Source organism: Lampris incognitus, chromosome 10, assembly GCF_029633865.1.
Source record: "Lampris incognitus isolate fLamInc1 chromosome 10, fLamInc1.hap2, whole genome shotgun sequence".
Taxonomy (NCBI): domain Eukaryota; kingdom Metazoa; phylum Chordata; class Actinopteri; order Lampriformes; family Lampridae; genus Lampris; species Lampris incognitus.
Genome location: NC_079220.1, coordinates 17,451,256 through 17,463,150, shown reverse-complemented (window position 1 = coordinate 17,463,150; position 11,895 = coordinate 17,451,256). Strand labels below are relative to the sequence as shown.

The 11,895-nt window shown below is 43.4% G+C and overlaps 1 protein-coding gene across 1 annotated transcript; it reads left to right on the top strand.

Moving 5' to 3' along the window:
* The first annotated feature begins 2,204 nt into the window (after nucleotides 1-2,204).
* Nucleotides 2,205-10,721, top strand: slc16a6b (solute carrier family 16 member 6b). The gene is made up of 6 exons (XM_056287955.1): nucleotides 2,205-2,526; nucleotides 3,693-3,940; nucleotides 5,418-5,561; nucleotides 6,696-6,824; nucleotides 7,074-8,015; nucleotides 8,215-10,721. The coding sequence occupies exons 2-6, from the start codon at nucleotides 3,709-3,711 to the stop codon at nucleotides 8,487-8,489; spliced, it is 1,722 nt and encodes a 573-aa protein (XP_056143930.1). The 5' UTR covers nucleotides 2,205-2,526; nucleotides 3,693-3,708; the 3' UTR covers nucleotides 8,490-10,721.
* Nucleotides 10,722-11,895: the final 1,174 nt, after the last annotated feature.

Sequence of the window (11,895 nt, the reverse complement as noted above, 5' to 3'; positions counted from 1 at the left end):
ACCAAACAAACACGTAATGTTGAGAGCGTTATCTACAGGAGACGAGCCAGTATTGCAATCAAGGAACAAGACCACACCTCCTTTATACTAAGCAGTTTGTTAAATGTAGCAAAAATGAGAATGCAATATCTGTCCATAGCTTACAGGAATAAGGACAATTAAAGAATAAATGTAAGAGTTTCTTCTTCTGTGTTACAGAATGAACAAATTTGAATAAAAATGTGTTACATGGGTAATGTTTATGTAGTATCTTCAAGGGAATTTCTTTGACTTTATTGAGTATGAAGAACTTGTTAGACTCAGACTGTATATTTTCACTGACAGACACTGCGAAAGGTAGCTTCCAAATACAGAGTGCTTTAGGAACACAGCTTCCGTCTGATGTAAGTGTTCTCCTGATGTGCATATTATTACATTTGTGATCAAACAGATTTATGCCCCCTAAATCCCTGCAGTCCTCCATTAAGCCAATGAGCTCTGAGCTCAATGTGCAGAAGCTACACATGTATTTCATGCTTCAAGAAGTTCAAATTCACTAAAATCTCAATAAAAGCATTCAGGTTCTAACACAAAAGAAAACATAAAAGCATTTTACTAAAAAATAAGTGAACGTGATATTTTGGGACTTAAGAATCTTTCTTCCATCTACTACTACTTTCGGCTGCTTCCGTTGGGGGACGCCCAGCGGATCATCCGTTTCCATCTCTTCCTGTCCTCTGCACCTTCCTCTGTCACACCAGCCACCTGCATGTCCTCCCTCACCACATCCATAAACCTCCTCTTTCGCCCTCCTCTTTTCCTCTTCCCTGGCAGCTCCATATTCAGCATCCTTCTCCCAATATACCCAGTATCTCTCCTCCACACATGTCCAAGCCATCTCAATCTTACCTCTCTTGCTTTGTCTCCAAACCGTCCAACCTGAGCGGTCCCTCTAATATACTCGTTCCTAATCCTGTCCTTCTTCATCACTCCCAATGAAAATCTTTTAATCTTCAACTCTGCCACCTCCAGCTCCGCCTCCTGTCTTTTCATCAGTGCCACTGTCTCCAAACCATATAACATAGCTGGTATCACAACCGTCTTGTAAACATTCCCTTTAACTCTTGCTGGTACCCTTCTGTCGCAAATCACTCCTGACACTCTTCTCCACCCACTCCACCCTGCCTGCACTCTCTTCTTCACCTCTCTTCCGCACTCGCCGTTACGTTGTACAGCTGACCCCAAGTATTTAAACTCATCCACCTTCGTTACCTCTACTCCTTGCATCCTCACCAGTCCCCTGTCCTCTCTCTCATTCACGCATAGGTATTCCGTCTTGCTCCTACTGACTTTCATTCCTCTTCTCTCCAGTGCATACCTCCACCTCTCCAGGCTCTCCTCAACCTGCTCCCTACTCTCACTACAGATCACATTGTAATCTGCGAACACCATAGTCCACGGAGACTCCTGCTTGATCTCGTCCGTCAACCTGTCCATCACCATTACAAACAAGAAAGGGCTCAGAGCCGATCCTTGATGTAATCCCACCTCCACCTTGAACCCATCTGTCATTCCAGCCGCACACCTCACCATTGTCACACTTCCCTCATACATATCCTGCACCACTCCTACATGCTTCTCTGCAACTCCCGACTTCCTCATACAATACCACACCTCCTCTCTCGGCACCCTGTCGTATGCTTTCTCTAAATCCACAGAGACACAATGTAACTCTTTCTGGCCTTCTCTATACTTCCCCATCAACATTCTCAAAGCGAACATCCTGTCTGTGGTGCTCTTTCATGGCATGAAACCATACTGCTACTCGCTAATCATCACCTGTTAACTAACTAACGCAGACCGGAATAAACCAGTTTCATCCCGTCCAACACTTGCTTCTTTTTTCTTCCTTAGCGCCCTCTAGATCCTTGCTTGTGTAGTATTAACTCTCAGATGCACGTAAATACGTTGTAACGTTGTCCTGAGGTAAAGGATGGTGGAGTAAAAAAATAGAGAAAACAGACACGGAACCGAGACACGGATGTGGACCACCGCCCCCAGCCTCCCTCCCCCCCAACACACACACACACACACACGCACACACACACACACACACACACACACACACACACACACACACACACACACACACACACACACACTCCTCCCACCCGCAGGGTGTGAATACCGGCTTGATCTGGTACGGAGAGCCGGCGGAACAGGCAGGAGCCGGTACGAGAGCTCAGACGGACAGGAAGCGGTCCGCCGAGCCCTGAGATCCATCAGCGGTGCGGGGAGAGCGGACACAGCCGGAGCATCGCATCTTGTTAGCATTTCTTTTCTTTCTTTCTTTCGTTTTAACTTTTAATGGGAGCGTCGAGTAACCCAGATTTTCGACTAGAACCCGATTGGTCCGCCGAAGAGTTGTTTTAAAGCGTAGCGACAAAATCCCAACGGGGACAACGGAATGATAGGGAGGTAGAAAAGCCCCCCCACCACTAAACCAGCCAGCCGTTTCTGTCGCCCATCCCCGACCAAAGTCACCTGGTGAGTAGGACGTGAAGTTGCACGGTGATTCAGACGGTTAACATCGTGTTGGACGTTGCCACACGCACACAGTATCACAGCAGGCAGGATGCTGGACTTTGCTATGAATACCAACATTTATGGTATTTCCCATAACGATTCAGCCACACACGCACACGTAGCATGTCTTCGCTGCGTCCGTTTAGTGGATGTCAAAGGACGGGGGGTTGTATGTATCTACCGTCTAACAACGGTGAGTTAGTTCCTGGTCTGGGATGGACGAGGTTGACATCATCCCTTCTCGCTCGGCACTGCAGTGCGGATAAAGAGGTCCGCTTGCGAGTCCAAAGGGACTTATGCAAGTCCCAGTATATTCTTCAAGGTTTTCAAGGACAAGGCCACGTTGTTTGTTGCTATATTGTTTGTAGTGTCTCATTTCTCCACAATTTCAATTAAGAAATGGGTGCATATAGAGGTCAGACTAGATTAGGATAGGTCCCTGAGGTTTGATTAGAAGGTTTAACCATCATCTTCGAATAAATGTACATTTAACATAAGGCACAGCTAAAATATTTAATCCAGCCTATTCCAAAATATGTGTATGACAAGATGTAGTTAGTAAAGCCTTGAAGCTTTAGTTATAAAGCAATAATGCACTACTGTGACTTTAGTGACTTTTAATATCAATAAACATATGTTGACATTTTAGTCAGCGTAGTCCTTTCAGAAAAATCAAATAGTTCGTCCATTGCGTGTGCTGTTATTGTGGAGCTTTGAACTAAAATTAATTATTCACCTCCATATCTATCTATGTATATCTTTTATAAAACTGTTACATCACCACCCTCTCCATGGCCACAGAACACCCGAGTGAGTCAGAAATGGTGTAAAAAAAACAGAGGCAGTAAAAGTTAGAGCAACATTTCCCCTTCTCAGTTTTAGGTGCTTCTTAACTGTCTTGCAGTGTATCCCAACCATCATAGACCAGCAATTCATCATGAGACCTTTTTGGGAGGTTGGGCAAGTTACCAGTGAGGTGCTGTACCCTGCAATAAAAAGGCTACTCCCTACATATGTTGCCCTCTCTCAATTACTTACCCTGAACGTTGTTGTAAATGTGTTATTTGACTGTTTGCCCCATTAGATAGTATGCCCGTGTGCTCATTTGATCTCCTTTCTCTACACAGGTGGCTCGGCTCAGCCATGAGGATATCCAAGTCTCAGAGGTGTTTGGGGCCATGTGTTTACCCGGAGGTGCCTGATGGGGGCTGGGGCTGGGCTGTGGCTGTGGCCTTCTTTTTCGTGGAGGTGTGCACCTATGGCACCATCAAAAGCCTTGGTGTCTTTCTAGAGGACCTGATGGAAGAGTTTGGAGAGACCAACAGTCGAGTCTCCTGGGCCATCTCCATCTGTGTCTTCATTCTCACCTTCACCGGTCAGTAATTTAGGGTTTACTGCAACGTCTGTGGTATGTGTATTTGATTAGCCATAGCACAGATTCTCTCTCTTCACTCTGGTACACTCATGACACTAAGGAGTGTGAGATTCCTAAAGCGTATTCTATTACCCTGATCACTTAACTTCCATCTTCAGCTCTGTTGATGTGCACTAGTAGAGTAAGAGTACACATTACAAGGGACTGCCTTTGCATTAGCCATGCACTGCAGCATTATGAGTAGTCACCACACCAATTTTGCAACAGATTTCAAATTATTTTGTAATTCCAAATTGGGAAAAATATTTCAATGCGAACATCAGCTATCAAAAGGGTCAAGTGACCAAGCATAAATAATGCTCAACAGAAAAAACGACCCTACAGTTACATGGTGTGATCATGTGCTCACTCACCACAGAGCGGTTATGAGAATCCTGCCTCTAAGGGCAACTAAATCTGCTCACTTAGTTAGACCATTAACAATATCTTTTCAGTCCAAATTACAAAAAGATGCTGATTTTAGGTAGCACCAAGTAGTTGTTAGCACTATTTTGTGGTCCATCATGGGACACCGAGTATAACCCGGTCAGCTTTATGTACAAAAAATGTTTCTTGGCCTGAAATGAATTATTGTCAACAAAATCCCCCAAACAGATAAGCCACTTGATTTTGACAATGAAACTGAGACTCTTTTTTTTATAGGAATGTTATTTCACTTATGTGGACAAAGCCATCATAGTTACACTAAATTATGCATTTATGCAAATGAGTCCCTTCAATGTAACACCCGGCTGAGTTGCAAGGTGAAACCAGTGTTTGAATTTTGAACCTCAGTGTTGGAACTTGGCATCTGAAAGAGCAACTAAACCCTAGACCATTTTAGTGAATTTTCTGACGTCTGCAGGTTAAAAACCATGTAAAGGTTAAAAACATGACAGGCGGTCTTGGTACTATAAGATGTTAGTATAGCAGGATAAACACAGCTGCAGATAATAACATTAGTAATGGCTCTGTCGGGTATAGGTGTGCCAAAGAACCAACATTGACAGTACTATTGACAATTGTTAGTGCTGGCTCTGTCTGTCTGTCAATGCTGAGAGCTGTGCCCAGTAATAATTATGCTAAGTTATTGATTATTGTTCAAAGTTATAATGTTATTAGCTGCAGCTGTGTTTATCCTGCTGTGCTTACATCACAGAGTACCAAGGTCAGCCTGCCATGTTTTTAACCTTTACATGGTTTTTAACCTGTAGATATCAGCAAACTCACTAAAATTGTCTAGGGTTTAGTTACTCTTTAATAAACCAACTGCCCCCTTGTTGCATTTCATGAATAAAAATGATAGGGTAACACTCAATATACCATAGTCCATTATCAGCCAGATTCCAGTGAGTTTCAAACAGTTGCTAAAATTATTTATGAAGCATATCAAGGTACAATAAATAACAGTTCTGTTTTTGTCCTTCCCATCTTTCAGCCCCTCTGTCCACAGTGTTGAGCAATCGTTTTGGCTACCAGCCAGTAGTGATGATGGGCGGCTTCCTCATCAGCCTGGGGACCATCACGTCTGCCTTCATCAAATCCATCAATGAGATGTATATCACCATTGGCATTATCTCAGGTACTTGTCACACACAACATCTCAACCTGCCATAGACGGTGCATACTCAAGTCTCAGTGTTTTCAGTCTTTACCAATTTTCACTGAAAAATACTCAGATTTTTAAACTGATTTTCACCCGGATTTTATGTTTCCATGGATCCAAAAGTTGTTCCTTTTCGTGTGAGGTTATGTAACAGTGTCCTCTTGTGGCGAAATTTCAGCATGCTGGATGGCTTTGAAAAATAAAAACCGGAAATGCTGAGCCTTGTGCATACTGCATCTATTTCTGTCTGTCTGGCCAACTATCCATCTGTCTGTTTGTTATTGGTGGTATTTATGTTTTGTAGCGAACTAGTTGAAATTGTTTTGTTGGCATAAGGTGCAATTTAAGAAGGGTTTGTTTTACTCTTGTAGATTGTTTTATTCTTAACAGCTCATACATTAATGAATGAAAAAAGGGACTCCCTAGCAGTGCCATGATTGACATGTCTCTTCCATTATTTGCCAATGTCTGAGGTGAACCGCCTCCTGCTTAACACCATGTTCTGAGGTCCACTTTATCCGAAATCTTTAGGAAGGACAGAACAGAAAATGACCGAGCAGAAAACTGGACCGGGAATATATCATATCCAAAACAAATTCCCTTTCAGATTTGGATTGACAGAACAGAAAATTGCTGAGGAGAAAAAATTGACTGAATGAAAACATGTGTTCAGAAAGCTTTCCATTTCAGCAGATTTGTTCTGAATAACAGGAAAGACAGTTGGAGGTGAAAAGCTAATTCTGAAAAATGCCTGATCTCTCCTGGGTCATATTAACTTTTTTTTTTTTTTTTTACAGATGAATGCACTGTTAGCTCCCTCATCGTGATAGTCGTGTTTCTCTCACCTCTAAAAATGGATAAGATCTAACTTGACAACCCCTTCTCTTCTCTCCCCTTGTCTGTCTCTTTGTTTTTAAATGCATTTATCTTTCAGCGGTCGCTGTAAAAAAAAGCTGGAGTCAGCTCCATCAACCTGCCATCTTTGACACTGGAGTGACCTGACAGCTTGACTTCTGTCAACCTTGATCTTTGACCCACCCTGAGCCCTTTGTGTTCGTACAAGCGGGGCCAGTAGCTGTGATGTCCCCTTTTTATCCTATGTGTTCACAGGCCTAGGCTATTGCCTCACCTTCCTCCCTACTGTCACTATTCTTGCCCAGTACTTCTCCAAACGACGAGCCCTTGTAACCTCCATGGCGTCCTCTGGAGAGTCCTTTGCCATGTTTGCATTTGCACCAGGTGAGTCTCAACCTATATAGATTTTTAGTGCAATGGGAATTATGTCTATCATGAAAGATAAAAAAAAAAGCAAGCTGTTTCCATTGCTTTGTCTTGCTGATGCCATGTGGCGGCTAATAATGAGGAACACTTTCACTCCAATAACAGTGCTTAACTGGTGTGATTGGACAACAAATATCAAAACGGAAGCAATATTTTTTTGATGGCTAATTATGTGCATGTTACCCCTTTTTTTCCTTCTCTGCCCAGCTTTTACTGCACTGAAGAAGCAAATTGGTTGGCGCTATTGTTTTGTTATCATTGGCATCCTCCAGGCCTCTGTAATTGGCTGTGGTGCTCTTCTTCGTCCAATCATCATTGAGCCAGAGACTGAGAGAGCAGAAGATGAATCTGAGAAACAGTCTCTCTCTTTAAAACAACTAGAGACAGTCTATGAAATGGATAATGAGATAACGCGAACATCTATTAGCTCAGGAAATTCCAACGAGTCTCAGGACTCGGGCGTCACCTCCCTCTCTGCCTCAACTGCAGATCTTCAGGCTGCAACAGCCACAGCAGAAAGCAAGGCTCTGATGGATAGTGAAGAAGAAGAAGAAAAGGAAGCCCAGGGACCATCACTGTCTACAGCCTCCTCCCCAGTGAAGCAGCTGGAGGCTGGAGTGAGAGATGAAGAAGGAGAGGTTAAGGAGGGTCCTCTCCAACCCTCTAAGCCCAAGCTCCTGGACTTCTCAGTGCTCAAAGATGGTGGCTTTATTTTCTATTCTCTTTTTGGCCTGTTTGCTACGCTGGCCTTTTTTGCCCCACAGCTCTATATTATCGAACTCAGCAAGAGCCGGGGTGTCGACCCAAATATGGCTTCCTATATGCTCTCTGTAATGGCAGTGTCAGAGGTTTGTGGCCGCTTGTCCATTGGAGTGGTGTTAAACAAGGTTTGCTGCAGGAAGACCCGAGTCCTGTTGGGATGTGTAGTTCTGCTGTGCCTGGTGCTGTTGGCCTTCACACTGGTGTGGGAGTTTTGGGGCCTGGTTGTGTGCTGTGCTCTCTATGGATTTTTCATGGGCACAGTAGGTTCCACACACATCCCTCTGCTGGCAGAAGAGGATGTGGTGGGCGTCAAGAAGATGGCATCCTCAGTAGGAGTGTACGTGTGCATCCAGAGTTTTGCTGGACTGGCTGGACCACCACTAGGAGGTACAGGGCGTCTCACTGTTACTATTTTTCTTTTCGTATTAAGTAATATCTTCACATACTGCAGCCAAATGGCATTTTGTTTAAATCTATAAGAAACTTAGCTCATTGATCCAGATGAAATGTGTTATACAGAACTTGCTAGGTCTTCAACACACACTGAATTGTATTCCAATGTCTATCTAATGTCTTTCCATATCAGGTGTGTTGGTGGATATCACTCAAGACTATGGCTCTGCCTTCTATTCCTGTGTGGTGGGCATGGCATTGGGCGCCATCTGCTTGGCACTGGTGGGACCTGCTAAGTCCGGAATGTGCCAAAGGGGGAAGAGAAATGAGGAGGAAGATAAGAGGCAAGAGGAGAAAGAACAAAATTCTCCAGACATTGATCAACCAGACTTTTTGGAGGTTGACCTGGCCCTGGAGTCCAGTCCAGTCAGACAGGCTCTAAGTAGGAAGAACTCCATAGTGATATGAATCCTGTCAGTGATCAACTGGATAAATACCTCATGACTGGGATGGTTGACACCAGTGTTGAGAAACATGAAACAACTGGGATTCTGCATGAACTGTTTTCATTCCATGAAACTACACTACAAATCCAGACCATGCTTTTACATACACAAACTGAGGCACACTTGAAGTGTATTTATCCCAACATATTCTCCCCTGAGACCAAAGACATGTCCGTGCTATCTGCATGGTCCAAGACTTAGGTTGTTGGTTTACAATGACAAACACAATTCTTTTATGTTTTTGCCATGTAGCCAATGTCAAACTACCTTATTTTTACCAGAAATAGCTCTCACAATTTTCCATGTATTATTTTGATTAAAATGTGAGTGCCTCTATCTCAGGAAATAGAAGTCTTTTTGTCTTTTAGTCTGGTGAATTAAGTGAGCCCCCATTAATAATTGTTATTTGTAGAATAGAAAATCAGTTCTGCACAACACAAAATCCCTGTCTGCGTAATGGGTCTTGGTAAATTTGGCCTGATTTTGCTTTAGTTTTATGTACGAAACAATCAATATCTTTTTGCATATCTGTGTGGGTTGACGATATTTACCACTCTTACCATCCTAATGGCGATACTACTCCTTTACATCCCAGCCTCAGGTCCTTCACATTCAGCCATATTTATCCCCATCAAAAATCTGTATCGTCACTGTTTTCCTTTGGATTCATTTAGCGTTTATGCACTCTAAATCTGACCTTACCCTAGAGTTGTGCTAGACATGTTGACAAATAATTTGACAAAAAGATGGCCAGATAGGTAGCATAGCGGTCTATTCTGTTGCCTACCAGCACGGGGATCTTCGGTTCGAATCCCTGTGTTGCCTCCCGCTTGGTTGGGTGTCCCTGCAGACACAATTGGCCGTGTCTGCGGGTGGGAAGCTGGACGTGGGTATGTGTCCTGGTCACTGCATTAGCGCCTCCTCTGGTTGGTTGGGGTGCAAAGGGGGGGAGAAGATGGCCAGATAGCACTGTCATTTCTTAAACACTGGCTTAAATATTCCCTCACCCTATAGCATTTAGCTGCAATGCTGACTTCAGTGGGTCTCCGGGGTGAACATACAGAGCTCTTGGCTTTGAATTGTCAACTCTGCCTCTCATTTGGCTAAGCTTTTGTTTATATACATTTTAAGTACACACTGTGGCAGGATGAGGAAAAACACAGGAGACGAAGGCGAGTTTGAACTTTATTCCTCAGCTCCAAAACCAAACTGAAACAGGAACAACCTTGCACCAGAGAGCCTGGGAACGTAAACCACGCCCCCAGCTCACAGCCCTGCTGGGTGAGAGGCATAGCCCCTAGTGTCCGCCACAACACTATGATATTGACCACAGCTGTTGTTGAGCAAGAAGTTCTCATTTTTCTCCGTATATGAGTGTAACTGTTTGACCTGGACTTGTTCATTCATACTAAAACTCTACAACGTTGTATTTGTTCAGTCATTTATTAACTGAAGCTATGAGACACCACTGAGCAAGGCAGTTCAGCCGCAGCATTGTGTGTTGAATTCAGTTGTTCCACACAATGCGTTGTTTTTAACTTTGATATGACCTCGTAAAAATAAATCCCCATGTCCGTAATACTGAAGGTCAAAAGCATTCCCTAATTTTCTGTCATCATGTTCTCATATTCCAGTTGATTTACTGTCGAATGATGTAGCTGCAAATACCTGCCTGCAACAGAAAAAGCCTAGATAGATTACACAGCCTACAATGGAGGGATTTAAGGTTACTCCAGTTTTATGTATTTATTTTTAATTCTGTTGTCTTAACTGTATTCAGTCAACTGAGTTTTAGTTGTGTGACAGCCCTCTTACACAAATGTCTCTACAACTGGTTCGTAGCAACCTGGGTAGAGATGCCCCAATATGTATGCCAAGCCAAAAAGGTGAGAGTGGATGTTGCTACAGGGGGACCACCAGAGTAACCACCATGTCCTCCCAAACACACCGACATCTCCACATGCTGATGACTTGAATTTGGGTTTTTTTTTAAAGAAGCAATCTTGTATTTCTTTTATTAGAATAGTTTTTTTACAGTTCTGATTCGATATTAACATATGCATCGCACTGTACATTTTTACCGAAAAAATGTAATCTTGGGATTTAAATGGGTGCCAGGCAGTTGCATGCCTGTTAAGCGCTTTACTGTTTGTTTTCATGATGTATGTTCAATTGAACATGAAATTAAATTTTACTTTTAATATTCTGAATATTCTTTCTGTCCTGCAGTCTTTTCAGGTACCTCTTAAGAGACAAGGAGTTAGCAAGACTGGCAAGAAGTGGATATCACAAGTATTATAAGAGAGATTTACTGGGGGAAAAAAGAGAGACTTAGTAATGAACGAGTTCTCTCAAGAAGTATTTTTCACTGAAAATGGGGATGGAAATCCTTTATAGCTTACGCAAAAAATTTAAATATAATGCATTTGCCAGGGAAATGGTTGTATAATCTTATTAAGACTCTGCCATGACATTGGAAAACCAAAGCACCTAAGTCGAGGCTCTTAGGTAGGTACTCAATAACCCCACAGGCTAATGGTGATATGCTGGCCAAGACTACATATGTTACTGTACATTAATGATGCTGATTCTCTTCTGGATAAAATGACATACCGTTCAGGTCAAGGCTACCAGAAATTCTTATACGGACCTTACTAGTTTATTATCAGAAAGACCATCTAGGGGCGTCCGGGTGGCGTAGTGGTCTATTCCATTGCCTACCAACACAGGGAACACTGGTTTGAATCCCCACGTTACCTCCGGCTTGGTTGGGTGTCCCTACAGACACAATTGGCTGTGTCTGCGGGTGGGACGCCAGATGTGGGTATGTGTCCTGGTCGCTGCACTAGCCCCTCCTCTGGTTGGTCGGGGCGCCTGTTGGGGGGGGATACCGTGATCCTCCCATGTGCTACGCCCCCTGGTGAAACTCCTCACTGTCAGGTGAAAAGAAGCGGCTGGTGACTCCACGTGTATTGGAGGAGGCATGAGGTAGTCTGCCGCCCTCCCCGGATCGGCAGAGGGGGTGGAGCAAAATAGGGTAATTGGTCAAGTACAATTGGGGAGAAAAAACGGAGGGGGGACCATCTAATCTTTTCGTTGCACAACATGCTTTGCAGGTGTAGATAAGTGCGAAGTTCAACTTGAAAATGTCTGCATTAATAACTTGGGTGCAGCTTGAAGACAAGAACTGGAAGTTGAAATACAGAGAGAAGTTGGACGGACCTACATAGAGAAACATCAATACATTATCAGTATTTTCCACGGTGGATGTAGAACAGGGCTATTTGTTGTGGCTTCGCTACCTGATGACTTTGCTCCTCAGATTTAGAGAAAGGGAGAACAAATTCTCCACATATGATAGATTTTTC